Genomic DNA, 16,863 nt, shown 5'->3' on the forward strand with positions numbered 1-16,863 from the left:
TCTTATAGATTAAGCCTTCTTTAGCACATTGCCATCTGTTCTTCTGGCTCTGAAACACAAGATTTCATCCTCTGACCATTTTTTTTTTTTGTAACTAATCTTTGTACAGACTGCAAAATGCTTTTTTAGTCATAAAATTTACATGTCATTAGGAGCGAGCGCTTTACTATAATAGCACAGGCTGACTTTTGAGCAAACATCTAAATGTTAGAAAATATATATATATAACATTTAGGAGGGGGGAGTATCCTATCTTTGAAATGTAAAATTACAGCTTGCCATTAGAAAATCACACACAGAGGATTTTGAGGGGGTAGAGTGGAAGGTTTAGATGTCTCACCTTCTTTTAGCGAAGTGGAGACAAATGATTCCAATTCCACCCAAGTCCATCTTGGTGACCCTGAGAGCTTCCTGGGCTGGCTGTTAGAGAAAGAAGGTAATTGACCCCATACAGCTCCATCACCACAAAGTCCCATCCCACCATGGGGACGACCTCATGGAGCTGTATCATGGGGTCTTCCTAGCATCTCCCACCATCATGTGCAGCTTTGGAAGAACAAAGAGTATTATCTGGACTCCCAGATGATGGTAAAATGACTCATTGAGGTGCCTATTAACATATCACAGAGGGAGCAGGCCCTTCTCCAGCATCACTCAGCACCAGTGTCTCCTCCCAGCTCTTTCTTTTCTTTTTTTTTTTTTTTTTGGAGCTGAGGATGGAATCCAGAGCCTTGCACTTGCTGGGCAAACGCTCTACCACTGAGCTAAATCTCCAACCCTTTTTTTTGTTTTTTTTGTTTGTTTGTTTTCGTGGAGCTGAGGATCGAACCCAGGGCTTTGCACTTGCTAGGCAAACGCTCTACCACTGAGCTAAATCCCCAACCCCTCTTTCTTTCTTTCTTTTTTCTTTTTTTAAAATTATTTATTTATTTATTGTCTATTGCATGTGCATGTATGTCTGGGTGAGGGTTTCGGATCCTCTGGGCCTGGAGTTACAGACAGTTGTGAGCTGTGGGTGCTGAACCGGCATACTCTGGAAGAGCAGCCTGTGCTCTTAACTGCTGAGCCATCTCTCCCGGCCCCTCCCAGCTCTTCTCACCCCGCCTGCCTCCTATCCTAAACTTCTCCAGCCCAGCTGCTGGGCTTCGATTTCCTTCCCCACAGCCTCTGGTCCCTCTGTAACTCAGCCATTTTGGCGCCTTGCTCTTTGGTTCCCGTTGGTCCTGTTCTCTCTCGCTCCTCTTCTGTCTCCCACTGCCCACCTCTCTCTGCTCTCATGGCCCTGTGCAGTCTGAACCCTTCCAGGTGCCTCTAGCCAAACTCTCCCATATCTGCACTAAACCTTCTCCTCATCCATAACCTTGGAGCAATCCTTTTTCCATTCACCTCCCACTATTTAGGTGGGAGCTCCACCCCAGCCCCTGGCGCCCTGGCATCTCTATACTCAAAGAGTCTGAAATGTTTGGAAGCAGTCTGGTGGAAGATCCATCTTGGCTTGCTTCCCGTCTCTTTTCCTAACCTGCCCCTTCAAAGCACACCAAACACTGCTCTTCCCCCAGAGAGGCTCAGGATGACTCCCACAGGGGATATATAAGCAGCATCCCCCAAAACAGTGGTTTTTTTCGGGTCTCTTGTCCTTGTCTTCTCTGCATGCGGGGGGGGGGGGGGGGTGGGCGGGGGGGGGGGGGAATTGCCAGGGAGCACTTCACCCATTAAACCTGGGCTTTCCAATTTGGTCTGATTTGGTTTGCTGTGACACCGGAGAGGCCTTTAGGAGGCCTAAAACTTATCACCCACCTTCAATTATTACCATAGACGCAGCTCCAACTATTATTTTTGCTTAATTATTTGCAAGGCTATCAAACCAGGGCAATCTAGACTCACATTATGCTTGAGTAAAGAAGTTAGGCTTTGGGGGCTGGAGAGATGGCTCAGAGGTTAAGAGCACTGACTGTTCTTCCAGAGGTCCTGAGTTCAATTCCCAGCAACCACATGGTGGCTCACAACCATCTGCGATGAGATCTGGCGCCCTCTTCAGGCCTGCAGGCATACATGCAGGCAGAATACTGTATACTTAATGAATAAAATTTAAAAAATAAAAGAAGTTAGGCTTCAAATTGGTAAACCTCCTGCCTCTGCCTCCCAAGTACTTTGAATACAGGACTGCACAGACACTTTTTCTTTTTCTTTTTCTGTATTTTCTCTTGGTTTTTTTTTTGTTGTTGTTGTTGTTGTTGTTTTTGAGTTTTGAGAGTTTCTCTATGTAGCCCTGGCTCTCTTGAGACTCACTCTGTGGACCAGACTGGCCTCGAACTCAGAGATCCATCTGCCTCTGCCTCCCGAGTGCTGGGATTAAAGGCTTGCGCTGCCGCCGCCACCACCGCGGCCACCACCACCTTTGATCTTTCTTTTTTAGTGTATATTGTAACTTGATGTGTGCCACAGCACACATGTCAAAAATTGGCATGTGGGAATTGGTTCTCTCCTACCATGTGGGTCCCAGATATTGAACAGGGGTGGTCGGGCTTAGCAACAAGTATCTTGACTCTCGGGCATCTCACCACCCCATAGCAGCAATTAAAATTGGAAACAATGTCTGAGGGCGGCAGAAGAGTGAAGACAGGCGGAAGCTGCATTGAAGTTAATGTAGGAGAAAGGAAGACATCTATCTGTTGGCAAGAAGACTGGAAGCCGTTCCTGGGTGGCGTGCAATGGACAAGGCATGCTCCAGTGAAGCCCCAAACTCGGAAGACATATGTAAATGAGGTGCAAAGCCACATTATGGTGCATGGAAACTGTGTGTTCCTAGTCCGGCTCTTGGTCCTTGGTCACAAGAGCCTGGATACTCTGTTGGGTACCTGCTCTCTCACTCCCCACTTCTCACCTCTCTATCCCCCATCCCCACTCAGACCTGTGCCTGTAACATTGGGTTTATTTCCAATCCAAAGACTTGTATCTTTTTTTTAAATTTATTATGTATACAGTGTTCTGTCTGCAGGTGTCTCTGCGGGCCAGAAGAGGGCACCAGATCTCATTACAGATGGTTGTGAGCTACCATGTGGTTGCTGGGAATTGAACTCAGGACCTTTGTAAGAATAAGCAGTGCCCTTCACCTCTGAGCCATCTCTCCAGCCCTACTTATGTATTTTTTTTTCTTCTTGGTTTTTCAAGACAGGGTTTCTCTGTAGCTTTGAAGCCTGTCCTGGACTAGCTCTGTAGACCAGGCTGGCCTCGAACTCACAGAGATCCGCCTGTCTCTGCCTCCCAAGTGCTGGGATTACAGGCATGCACCACCACCGCCCGGCTCTAGTTATGTATTTTTTTAGTGTGCTCTTGCCATGGGTGCCATGCAGCTGGAATTACAGGCAATTGTGAGCTGCCGTGTGGGAGCTAGGAATTGAACCGGGATCCTTTGGAAGAAGTCAGTGTTCTTAACAACCAAGCCATCTCTCCAGCCCCTTGTATCTTTTGTTAATGATGTCTTGCCTGAACATCACTACCTTCTTATCATTCCTGTTTGTACTTTGGGCTGGCCAGTTTTTGTTGTTGTTGTTTTTAACTTGACACAAACTGGGTCATCTGGGAAAAGGGAACCTCACTTAAGAAAATGCCTCTATTGGGGCTGGAGAGATGGCTCAGAGGTTAAGAGCACTGGCTGTTCTTCCAGAGGTCCTGAGTTCAATTCACAGCACCCACATGGTGGCTCACAACCACCTGTAATAAGATCTGGCTCCCTCTTCTGGCAGGCAGAAGATACATGCAAACAACACTGTATACATAATAAATAAATAAATCTTTATTAAAAAAAAAAAAAGAAGAAGAAGAAAATGCCTCTATCACGTTGGACTATCAGCAAGTCTGTGGGCCAGCCTGGAACTATATAGTGAGTTTGAGGACAGTCAGAGCTATGTAGAGAGACCCTGTCTCAAAACGCAAAACAACATCCAAGGCTACAAGCCAAGGCTACACAGAGAAACCCTGTCTCAGAAAACAAACAAACAAGCCTAGCCAGGTGGTATTGCTCGCCTTTATTAATCCCTGCACTTGGAATGTTTGTTAGTTCACTCAGCCTAGTTTACACAGTGGGTTCTGGGCAGCCAGGGTGGCCTAGTGAAACCCTGTCTCAAAAAACAAACAAAGAAAGGCCAAGAGATGAGGAAGCAAAATACCGTAAACCCTAGTGGGAAATAGTAAATTATCTGAATTCATCTCTTACTTGAAAAGGCTCTGGGTCCCATGGATTAAGCCAGAAACACTTGATCCCACAGAGTCATTTTTCCTCAAAGAGATCTCAGGGCTCACACCTTTCCCATTGTCTTGGCCTCAAGTGACTAATTCTTTTTTTTTTAAAGACAATATCTTGCTGCGTAGCCCAGGCTAACCACAGACATGCTATGTAACCCTGTTGACCTCCAACTCAGAGCACTCATGTCTCAGCCTCTCCGAGTCCCAGGGTTACAGACAGGGCTCCTACACCTGGCCCTTTAACAACAGATGTAAAAGTTACTTCCCCGATACCAACTCACTTTTATTACCCCTGAGCCCAACGTGTATTTTCTAGCTGTTGTTTTAGTGGAGAAGTTCATGGGTTAAGTAATGGTTTCAATGCTCTCTCTCCAAGGTCAACAGGCATCAAGAAAAAGTACAGTCTTCACTAGAAAGAAAGCTAAAAACAGACCCACAAAGAGTTAACAGCTAAAAGGCCCGGATTAGTGTCTCCTTGGGCCAGCAGGAGGACAAGAGGATTGGAAGCAAGAGTATTAGAGACAGCAGAAAATCCAGGGAAAGAACTGCACAGAACTCTCTGGAGGAAGTCAGGACTGTAAGTTTATAGCTAATGTGTATTTATTTATTTATTTATTATAATTTTTTATTTTATGTGCATTGGTGTTTTACCTGCATGTGTGTCTGTATGAGGGTGTCAGATCTTAGAGTTATAGTTATTAGCTGCCATGTGGGTGCTGGGAATTGAACCGGGGTCCTCTGGAAGAGCAGTCGGTGCTCTCAACCACTGAGGCATCTCTCCAGCCCTCTAATATGTATTTATAATCTTTCATCTTTTGCCCTGGATACTTTGGAGAAGAGCAAATGAGTGTATTCCTTCTGTATCGTTTCACCAGCCTTGGAGGTCTCCACCAAGGATCTTTAATCCTGTCACTCTCTTAGGTGTTCCACATCCGAGTGCTTTGGTGAGTGATGACCCATGACGCTCTTCCAGTGGACCTCCCCCGTCCCCAGTGTTTCGCTGAACAAGGGCAATGGCTTCCTAGCACCGTTCTCTCCTCCATACTCATCATTTGTTGGTTTTTCACTCTTTGAGACAGGTCTTGCTCTGCACCCTGGCTGTCCTGAACTTCACTGTGTAGACAAGCTATCCTAGAATGTGTCTCTGTCTCCCCAGTGCTGGCTTTACAGGCATGTGCTGTCACACGTGGGCTTCCCTTCTCTCTTCCCAACTAACTAATAACTAATCTTCACAAAATGCCATATTTTTACCTCCGTTGCTCTCTTGTGGGAAGGAGAGGGATTCCTGACTTTTTGTTGTTGCCAGGTTTTTGTTTTGTTTGTTTGTTTTGTTTTTTTAGACAGGGTCTCTAAATAGTTCTGACTGTCTGGAACTCACTGTGTAGACCCGATTGGCCTCAAACTCAGAAATCTGTTTGCTTCTATCTCCCGTGCTGAGATTAAAGACATGTAACCACCATACTCTGCTAAATTATCATTTTTTGAAGCAGTGTCTCACTATGTAGCCCAGACTGGCCTCAAACTTATTATCCTCCTCCCTCTAGTAAGGATGAGGAGATGCCTTTTTCTAAATTCCCTCCAACCCCAAGCACGGCAGCCATCTCCATTCTTGGGTTTTTGAAGAGGCACTCACCTAGGGCATAGACAGACCGTATTTCACAAATATAATAGCTGGAGAGGTGGCTCAGAGGTTAAGAGCACTGGCTGCTCTTCCAAAGGTCCTGAGTTCAATTCCCAGCAACCACATGGTGGCTCACAACCATCTGTAATGAGATCTGGCGCCCTCTTCTGGACTGTGGGGATATGTGCAGACAGAACACTGTATATATAGTAAATAAATAAATCTTTATAAAAAAAAAAGATAGCTGGGCACGTTGGTATAAGCCTTTAATTCCAGCACTCCAGAGGCAAAGAGAGATGAGTTCCAGACCTGGCTAGTCTACAGAGAAAGTTCTAGGCCAGCCAGGGATACATAATGAGACTCTGTTTCAAGAAAACAAATAGGGGCTGGAGTGATGGCTCAGTGGTTAAGAGCATTGACTTAGCACTGACTACTCTTCCAGAGGACCCAGGTTCAATTCCCAGCACCCATATGGCAGCTCACAAGTGTCTGTAACTCCATTTCCAGGGAATCTGACTCCCTAATAGAGACACATATGCAGGCGAGACACCAATGCACATGAAATTAAAAAGTAAGTATTAAAAAAGAAAGAAAGAAAACAAATATTTAAAAAAGAAGAGGAGGCGGAAAAAGTCAAGAGTTTTGACTTGGCAGCTTCTCTCTTTCATTTATTTGGTATATGCTTTTTTAGGTTCCTCTTGTCTTCTAGGAACCATTTCAGAAAGTCTATAGGATATGCTAATGTAACAAGTTGCATTCATTCTCTTCCTTCAAAGTCCTTATATCTTAGATGGGGGACAGACAATAAAAATATAAACAATGATACCTGAGTATTAACAATGAGACAGGAGCCTGGCAGTGGTGGCCCATGCTTTTGATCCCAGCACTCGGGAGGCAGAGGCAGCCCTATCTTTGTGAGTTTGAGGTCATCGTGGTCTACCAAGTGAGTTCCAGGACAGCCAGGGCTACACAGTGAAACCCTGTCTTGGAGGGAAGAAAAAAGGAATGTGACAGAGGTTGAGCCCAGTGCACTCTTTTAATCCCAGAACTGGGGGATCAGACACAGGGAGATCTTTGAGTTCGAGGCCACTTTGGTCTACGAAGTTCCAGGACATCCAGGGCTATACAGAGAAACCCCGTCTGAAGCATGAGTTCATTCTTGTACACACACAAGAATGTGTCATGGGTAATAAGCAGAGTGACATGAACAAGTAACTGGGAGACTGTGCACTGTAGCTGTCAGGATCAGAGCAAGTTCTTTTGGCAGATGGAAAGATGCTGAGGACTGGAGACGTGACTCAGTGGTAGAGGATTTATCTAGCATGAATGAGGCCCTGAGTTTGATCCCTAGGCCCCCAACCCCACCCCAAGAAAGAAAGAGATGCTGAGAAACTGAATAATGAAGAGACAATCAATTTAAGAGCAAGAGAAAAAGAGGCCTGTCTTGGTGTCACATGCCATTAATCCCAGCACTCAGGAGACGCAGGCAGGTAGATCTCTGTAAGTTTGAGGCCAGTTGAATCTATAAAGCAAGTTTTATGACAGCCAGAGCTGTGTAGAGAGATCCTGTTTCAAAAATCAACCAATCAATCAATCAATCGTAATAGTAAAAGAGCAAGAGGAAAAGCAGTCCAGTAAAGTCCAAGAGCCATGGAGACTAGCAGGAACATGATGACTGGAGCCACAGAGAAGACCAGGGTTGAGCAGTGTGGTAAGCTGAACACAAGAGGCACAGAGCCTGACTTAAGGCAGGGCATCGTGAAAAAGGCACCACTTTGTACAGGGCCTTATGGGCTTTGGCAGAAAGTTTAGATTTCATTTGAAGGTACCGAAAACCCCCTGGGAACTTTTCAGCATTGTACATGTGGGTCACTTTATCAAGTCGCTATGAATGTTTTAGTGAGACCTGGTAGAGGTTAGAGAGGGAAACGGAGAGCATTAGGAAAATATGGCAGTTGAGGAAAGACACTCTGATGCCTGAATTTACAGTTCTGGAGAATGTGACCTTGAGGAAGAAACCAGAGCACATGCTACTGGCTGAGGGGAGGGGAGGTATCGAGGCTTTGGGGTGGCTAGGATGCCAGTGGCACACACAGAGACAGGGAATAGAGGTCAGAGAAATGAGAGTTCTGCTTGAGAGGCTGACTTTGAGATATCCAGGAGCTATGCAAGTTATGATGCTTGAAAGACATCAGGTATCGTGTGAGGCTGCAGGGATATAACTTTGGATGCAGTGGTATGTTTGTACTCCGTATCTAAAACCAGGGGAGAGTGTTGAACAAGGTGGGAGACATTTCACAGACAGGCTCTCTCTATCATTCAAGACAGAAAAGACAGAATGTGCCTGTCCTGAACGCCCACTCACAGAGACTAGTTTGAACTCCTCCTCCTTCTTCCTCCCCCTCCTCCCCCTTATTATATTGATTTGACTTGATTTTATGTGTACGCATGTGTGCCTGCATGTATGTCTATGTACCACATGCATCCAGGAGCCTGTGGAGGTTGAAGAGGCACCAGACTCCCTGGAACTGGAGTCAAAAACACTTATGAGCCTACGTGTGGGTGTTAGGAACAGGATACAGGTCCCCTGCAAGAGCAGTAAGTGCTCTTAACCTCTGAGTCATCTCTCTAGATCCTCTCTTTTTCTTCCTTTCTCTTTTAAAGATTTTTTTTTAATTTATTTACTTTTATTTTATGTGCATTGGTGTTTTGCTTGCAGGTCAGATCTTTGAGTTATAGACAGTTGTTAGCTGCCATGTTGGTGCTGGGATTGGAACCCCAGTTCTTTGGGAGAGCAGTCAGTGCCCTTAACCACTGAGCCAACTTTCCAGACCAAGTTTGATAGATTGATTATGTATACAACATTCTGCTTGCATGTATGCCTACACACCAGAAGAAGGTGCCAGATCTCATTATAGATGGTTGTGAGCCACCATGTGGTTGCTGGAAATTGAACTCAGGACCTCTGGAAGAGCAGCCAGTGCTCTTAAACTGAGCCACCTCTCCAGACCCTCTCTTTTCTTTCTTTCTTTCTTTCTTTCTTTCTCTCTTCCTTCCTTCCTTCCTTCCTTCCTTCCTTCCTTCCTTCCTTTCTCTCTCTCTCTCTCTCTCTCTCTCTCTCTCTCTCTCTCTCTTTCTTTCTTTCTAAACAATGTCTAGCTAAGTAGCCCAGACAGGCTTCAAACTTTGAATCCTCCTGCCTTGGCCTCTTAAATGATAGGGTTATAGGTATATATCACCATATCTAGCTTAATTTAACTTTCTCTGCCTTTTTCCAGCTCTCCAGGAGATAGTACATGACTAATTGAACTGACATCTGTAGAGGGTAGCCATCCCAGCATTGGCCTGGAAGTTCCAACCCCCATTGAGGCTTCGGTAATGGTCACGCCCACAAGGTGGGGCTGAGGGAGGAAGCTGAAGACCTGGGATAGAGAGAAGTCTCTCTTGGATCTGGGAAGCTGGACACAGGAGGTAGACAGATCAGATTCTCCAGAGAACACCTCCGGACTGCGCCATACCTTTGCCAGACCCTACAACCTATCCCTTCATTTGTAAGTTACCCCACAAAATAAACCTCCCTTTTAACTACATGGAGTGGCCTTAATAATTTCACCAATAGACATCAGTATTCTGTGTCTGATCCCATCACAGTAGCTAGGTCATAGAATATAAACTGATAAGAGTCAGCCCCTGTAAACTGAGAGGAAAGAAGATTTAGAAGCCCATTTCCCAGAGAGAAGGGTTAGTCATTTTCTACCAGGAGGAGCAGATACTTAAAATTAATCAAAAATGGTAAGTATCAATCCTATGATCAGAAAGTTAATTTTAACTTTGAATAAATAATATCATGATTACTGAGTGCATGGCCTTGTTGTTGTCCACACCACCACAACAAATATAACTATGATGTGTCAAATGCTACCACAAAAGTACTGGGAAATTCCTACTACAATTTAGGGAGATCCTGCAGAAGACAGTCTAAAGTTATAAGATCATAAAGACTTTTCCTTTATTTAGTGTCTTCCAGGATCCCTTACAGCCTGATAATTGAGGTGATGATACATCTACTGGACCACATACCAGAGGATCTACCAGTTAGAGACACAGATGACTCAATTCATCTGTTGGAAGGTAGATAAATCCTGTGCCTAGATATGGATGTCTTCACCTCTGACTGAGATAATTCCCAGTCTGTCAAGGGGGTGGGGGGAGACAGTTCTGATAGTCTCCACAATGGCAACTGTTTTCTTTCAGTCCTTTTCTTAAATATTCTTTTTATTTAAATATTTAATATTTATTTAATTTTATGGGTATGCATATGTGTGTGTCCCTGAGTATATATGTGCATCACGTGTGTGCACGTGCAATGCTGTGTTCATTAGATCCCCTCAAACAGGCAGGTGGTTGTGAGCTACCATGTGGATGCATGGTACTGAACAAGGGTCCTCTGCAAGAGCAGTAAGTACCCTTAACCACCGAGTCACTTCTGAGCCTTCTTAGATTTTCTTAGTATTTTATTCTGATTCTGTGTGTGTATGTTTGTGTGCACATCTGGGGAGGACAAATAGAGGTAGATGGTCAATCTTGGGTGTTGGTACCTTCCACCTTTTGTTTTGAGACATTTACTTATTGGCTTGGGACCTTGTTGCTTGGATCCTAAGGGCTCCCTCAGGGGAGGGGTGAGAAGGCGCGGCATCAATGGCACAGACACCGGGGAGTCGGTTTGAAGGCAAATAACAAACTCTTTTATTCAATAACAGGGAAAACCTTATATACTCTCCTCCCAGCACCCAGCCTGTGTGGTCGTCCCTCATTGGCTGGGCATGATCAGGAACTCTGACATCGACTAGGAGCTCTGACAGTGACCAGACACTCTAACAGCTCCTGTTCCTAGGTCCTCAGGCAGACTCCAGGTTGGCTCATAAGGAGTATGTTATGTGCTTGCCTTACTTAGCAACTGGTCTGAGCCAATTTCCTTAACCCTATGGTCCTGTCCTACTACAGGACCTGACTATGTAAGTTTGGAAGCTTGTCTGAGAGCTTTTGGCTGTCCATCTGTCTTGACCACCCAGCTTGCCGTTGCTGGGATCACAGGCCACCATGACTGATGTTTTATGTGGATTCTGAAGATCTAAACTCTGATCCTCATGGTTGGGAGACGTGTACTTTACTGACTGAAGCATCTTCTCAACCATTGAAGTTTTTTTTTTCTTTTAATTAATTTAAAAGTTAAACAATTTTATTAGTAAATGAAATCAACCAAGCCCTTCTGTCCTTGTGGTCCTGGATGCATCAGCCTCCAGGGCTGGATGTGTACTCTGAGACAGAGTGCCTCTGGGCCTCTCATAATAAAGATTCTGTCATGGGGTTGGGAAAGTTAAGCTAGCTATCTCCACCCTGGACACTATGAAAGCTGATAATGGACTGGTGCACTTTACACACCTCCCCCATGTTAGTATTTCAGGCTTAAGAAGCAGAGATACAAGGGGAGGGGGGCGGTGATGGCGCACACCTGTAATCCCAGCACTCGGGAGGCAGAGGCAGTCGGATCTCTGTGAGTTCGAGGTCAGCCTGGGCTACCAAGTGAGTTCCAGGAAAGGCGCAAAGCTACACAGAGAAACCCTGTCTCGAAACAACCCCCCCCCCCCAAAAAAAAAGCAGAGATGCACAATCTAAAAGGAAATGCCTGGGCCATACTAAAACTCACTCTGTTACAGGCAGAAGAAAGGAAAAAGGAGCTCTTCTCAAGCATACTGTGTTTGTTGTATGCAGCCAGCTGGGCACGGGCTTCCAGTATCTGTCCTAGCTTCTTTTATACGTTAATCTATGTATTCATTTATTTTTTGAGAAAAGGTCTCACTGTGTTACCATGGCTGGCCTGGCCTAGAACTCACAGAAGTCTGCCTACTTCTGCCTCCCAAGCACTGGGATTAAAGGCGTGCACCACCACCCCGCCCCACCATACCATCTTGATGTAGCTTTTTAAAGTTTCTTTTTATTTTTTTAAAGATTTATTTATTTATTATGTATACAGTGTTCTGTTTGTATGTCTGCATGTATGCCTGCTTACCAGAAAAGGGCACCAGATCTCATTACAGATGGTTGTTGAGCCACCATGTGGTTGCTGGGAATTGAACTCAGGACCTTTAGAAGAGCAACCAGTGCTCTTAACCTCTGAACCATCTCTCTTCAGCCCTAAAGTTTCTATTCTATTCTCTTGCTACATCAGTACTTTACAGACAGACCCTGAAGAATTACAAGTTCAAGGCTAGCTTGTGTTACAAAGTGAGAGCTTATCTCAAAAAACAATAGACAGGGCCAGCGAGATCTCAGCAGACAAAGGCACTCACCACAAAGCTTGCCACCTGAGTTCCATCCCTAGCTTCGGCGTTATAGGCTGTTGTGAGCTGCCCAACATGGGTTCTGGTAACAGAACTCAGGTCCTGTGGAAGAGCAGCCAGTGCTCTTAACCCCTGAGCCATATCTCCAACCCCCACCTGGCAAGACTCTTAAAAAGTTAATAAATAAATAAAGGTCTAGGCTATGGTGGTGCACACCTTTAATTCCAGCACTCAGGAGGCAAAGGCCTCTCTGAGTTTGAGGCCAGTCTGGTTTACATACAGATCGAGTTCCAGGACACCCAGGGCTACACAGAAAATCCCTGTCTTGAAAAACAAACACACAAAATAAAATAGAATAAATAAACAAGACAACATGTAAAAATATTCTCCAACTCCTCTCTTCAGGGGCTTCAGGTAAGAGTGTGAAGGTTCAGTCACACATGGACAAGGTGAGCCAGGAGGACCCGGACTACAGACTCTTTCATCTTCAGAAAGAGCCTATGTTGGTGAAGGAACTTTCTCTGAAGCAACGAGATAAAAACAAAAGGTACCCGGAGTTCTTATGCTTTCAAAAGCTGCATCTGAGGCAAACTGGCTCTGTACAAACTGAAAGGACTCTGTTTTCCTCAGATGTCTGTGCCAAACAAATTAATCAAACATCAAGGATGTCGGGCTCAGAAATATTTTTGCAAACATTATTGCTTTCTTGTTTTTCTACCACACATCTCAGAATTGAACACAGCACAGAGCAGCCCAAGTAGCCTGGTGATGGTATTCCAATGCACAGAGCTGTAAGGGAGGGGATGGAGGCAGGGTGGATGGTAAAATCTTGACAGAACAAGGGCGTTAGGAGTATGAAAAGGAAGTTTTCTTTTGAAAAGTAAAGATCAGTTGACTCTTTACTGCGTGCAGGCATATTGTGTGTTCTGTACACACATGAACTGATTTACTATTACATCTGTTGACTCATTTACTAGTGTGTCTTAGTTAACGTTTCTATTACTGTGAAGAGACACCATGACCACAGCAACTCTTACCAAGGAAAACATTTAATTGAGGTGGCTTATACTTTCAATCTATTATCATCATGGTGGGACATTCAACCTGCAGGCAGACATGGTCCTGGAGAGGTAGCTGAGAGGTCGACATTTTGCAACAGGAAATGAATGGTGTGTCTCACTGGGCATGGCTTGAGCATATATGAGGCCTTGAAGCCCACCTCCACAGTGACATACTTCCTCCAACAACACCAACCACACCTACTCCAGCAAGGCTACAACTCCTAATGGTGTATGCCCTTTGGAGGCCATTTTCTTTCAAACCATGAGATAGAGTGTGAAGGCAGAGTATTAGGAGGAGAAAGAAACCTGAAGAGCCCATGATCATACCTAGCAAGCGGCAGAGCTAAAGCCCTAACTCCAAAATGTTCCATACACAGTGATCTTAGGCTGTGGGCTTCCAATTCTGGATCTCTGGGTATACCTAGGCAGGAGTGTGCCAACACACCCAACCCCTTTTCATGATTTTTTTTGAGACAGTGTCAAGTTATATAGGTCTGGCTGGCCTGAAACTTGGAGCAGTCCCCTGCCTGTGCGCCTAAGGCTGGAATTATGGGTAGACGTCAGGTCACACTCCTGTAGTCTTGCTTTTTCTCATGTGGTAATGTTTCCTAAACAACCTTGGTGCTGAACAGCAGTTAAATCCTGGGCTGGAGTTATAGGCCTACATCACCAAGCCTGAGTCAGAGATTAATTTTTTTTTGGTGGGGGGAGAGGTTGAGACAGTATTTCTCTGTGTAACAGCCCTAGATGTCCTGGAATTTGGTTTGTAGATCAGCTGGCCTCAGACTCAGAGATCCACCTGCCTTTGCCTCCTGAGTGCTGGGATTAAGGAGTGCCCCGCTCCCATCGCCTGGTTCAAGTGGGGAGGTTTTTATTGTAAATCTAGAGGCATAGAAGAGTCTAGAGCAGAGAAAAAATGAAGTAGAGTGGACATGGCCGGGGCTGGCTATCTTCTAGAGAAGCAAGAGAGCTCAGAGTAGAGAAAGCACGTGGATTATAAAGAGAAGCTGTGGGGCGGGAAGCCCATCAGGTGGAGAAGGCCTGGGGGTGCTAGCATGGAGACTTTGAGATGTATGACTGTACTGAGGGAGCCTCCAGACCAGCTTGGGCTTTGATACACAACCTCAGGTATATGTCAACAAAGAGCCGCATGTCCCTTCTGCCAGAGGCGAGGGAAGTAACTCCTTTTGGCAGACGGGAATGGGTGTCACAAGTTCCTGAGGAATGCTGGCTTTTATCTAACCACCACAAATCGTTTTATAGTCCAGCTTGAATTGAGCCAAGACTGTCATGTCTGGACATATGGACTGCCTGAGACTTAACAATCGCATAGAAGTGAACACTTTACTTACATTTATTTCTTCTCTTAAATCTCGTTTGTTTCTTACCAGGCATCATAGTACATGCTTATAATCCCAGCACTGGCAAGCAGAGGCAAGTACATCTCTGAGTTCCAGGGCCAGCCTGGTCTACAGAGAAAGTTCCAGGACAGCCAGGGATGCACAGAGAACCCTTGTCTTGAAAACCAAAACCAAACCAAACCAAAATAACAAAGATCTAGCCGTAGGGCATTTTCTTAGTGATTGATGGAGGAGGGTTCAGGAAGGTCCAACCCATTGCAGGTGGTACCATCCCTGGGCTGGTTGTCTTGGGTTCTATAGCAAGCGCAAGGCCCTGGGTTCGATCCTTAGCTTTAAAAAAAAAAAAAAAAAGAAAAAAAGAGAGAAAGAAAAAGAAAAAGAAAAAAAAAGAAATCAGGCTGATTGAGCCGAGGGGAGCAAGCCAGTAAGCAGCACTCCTCCATGGGCTCTACACCTGCTCCTGCCTCCAGGTCCTGGCCCTGTGTGAGAGTTCTTATCCTGACTTCCTTCGGTGATGGACTACAGTGTGGAAACATAAGCCAAATAAGCCCTTTTCTCCCCAAATTATTTTTTTTTAAGATTTATTTATTTATTTATTTATTACGTATACCGTGTTCTGTCTGCATGTACACCTGCAGGCCAGAAGAGGGCACCAGATCTCATTACAGATGGTTGTGAGCCACCATGTGGTTGCTGGGAATTGAACTCAGAACCTCTGGAAGAGCAGTCAGTGCTCTTAACTGCTGAGCCATCTCTCCAGCCCGCCAAATTATTATTTTTTTGATCATGCTGTTTCATTCAAGCCACAGTTAGCCCTAAGGCTTACCCAGCCAGAATAGCCCTGAGGCTAGCCCAGCTAGAACCAAGCCCCAACTTCAACCCCAGCGAGGGTTGGTGGGCGGGGAAACCCACGTGATCTGTTTTGCCATAGGCGGAGGAATACCACGCAGCAATCCACCACTACCCAGCGGGACCTGCTGGCACTTGCTGCGCTCAGGGAGCCTGCGAGGCGGCAACGCTCCTGGGCGCCCCCACGCACCTTCTCGGCGCCCCCACGCACCACCTCGGCGCCCCCACGCACCACCTCGGCGCCCCCACGCACCACCTCGGCGCCCCCACGCTCCTCGGTTCCCAGGAGAAAAGCACATCCACAGCGCCTGTGTCCCTCCAGCGCGCCAGGCGGTGCGCAGCCTCGAGTCCCCGCAGGACAAAGACGGTCCCACACTCCTGGTGTGTAACTGCAGCAGAAACCCAAGCAGAGTGAGGCTGGAACCACGCCCCACGAGGGGACTGAATCACCAATCATGTTTCTTTCCTGCTTTGTTCTTCTTTAGTTTGTTTTGTTTTCTGAGACAGGTTTTCTCTGTGTAGTTCTGGCTGTCCTGGAACTCACTCTAGACCAGGCTGACCTCGAACTCAGAGATCCGCCTGCCTCTGCCTCCCAGATGCTGGGATTAAAGGCGCGCGCCAGGATCACCCAGCATTCTCTTATCTTTGTTATCTCACTTTTCCATCTTTCTAAAAGCCTGCCCCGCCCGCTCCCACCCCACCCTCCACTCCCCTTTGGAAGTTGGGTACAAATTTCTGAATTCACTGCCTGCATGTGACTTGGTGGCCAAGGGCTTGGTTAACATGATTGATACTGTAAATTAATCTCCAGGACCTCCAAAAAATAAAACAGCAACCACAAAAAAAACAAAAAAAAAAAAAACAGAACTAAAACAACACCAAGGCGAGGGGCGTAAAGAAAGGGTATCAGTGGTAAGGAATCAGAAGGGAAGATTATCTGGGGGAAGGAAGGGAACCCACCAGGGAAGGCAAAGGAGGAGACACAAAGCGGTGGTACCTATGTACAACTGCAGAGAAACCCATCATTTTGTACGGTAATCAAAATCAAAAAATTAAACATTAAAAAAATTGGGCCAGGTGGTGGTGGCGGCGCACGCTTTTAATAATCCCAGCACTCGGGAGGCAGAGGCAGGAGGATCTCTGTGAGTTCGAGGCCAGCCTGGGCTACCGAGTGAGTTCCAGGAAAGACACAAAGCTACACAGAGAAACCCTGTCTCGAAAAACAAAAACAAAACAAAACAAAACAAAATCTTCAAAATCGACAGCTGGTTGCGATAATCCCCACTCTCTCTCCAGAATTAAGAGGCTGCAGGGTCTCTGATAATTCGGGTCATCCTGCCCTACATAGCAAGTTCCAAGCCAGCCAGGAGTCCACAGTTGAGACC

At 45.8% G+C, this 16,863-nt stretch overlaps 1 protein-coding gene across 1 annotated transcript in view; it reads left to right on the forward strand.

Annotated features, from left to right (window-relative positions):
* The first annotated feature begins 9,921 nt into the window (after positions 1–9,921).
* The window catches only part of Rpgrip1 (RPGR interacting protein 1), a 56,408-nt gene continuing 49,466 nt past the window's right edge, over positions 9,922–16,863 (forward strand). Inside the window, exons 1-3 of the mRNA XM_036199159.1 lie at positions 9,922–9,997; positions 12,613–12,754; positions 15,561–15,859. Of these exons, the coding sequence (XP_036055052.1) occupies positions 9,922–9,997; positions 12,613–12,754; positions 15,561–15,859 (517 nt within the window). The remainder of the gene's footprint in view (positions 9,998–12,612; positions 12,755–15,560; positions 15,860–16,863) is intronic.

This window comes from Onychomys torridus, chromosome 9 (genome assembly GCF_903995425.1).
Source record: "Onychomys torridus chromosome 9, mOncTor1.1, whole genome shotgun sequence".
NCBI classification, from domain to species: domain Eukaryota; kingdom Metazoa; phylum Chordata; class Mammalia; order Rodentia; family Cricetidae; genus Onychomys; species Onychomys torridus.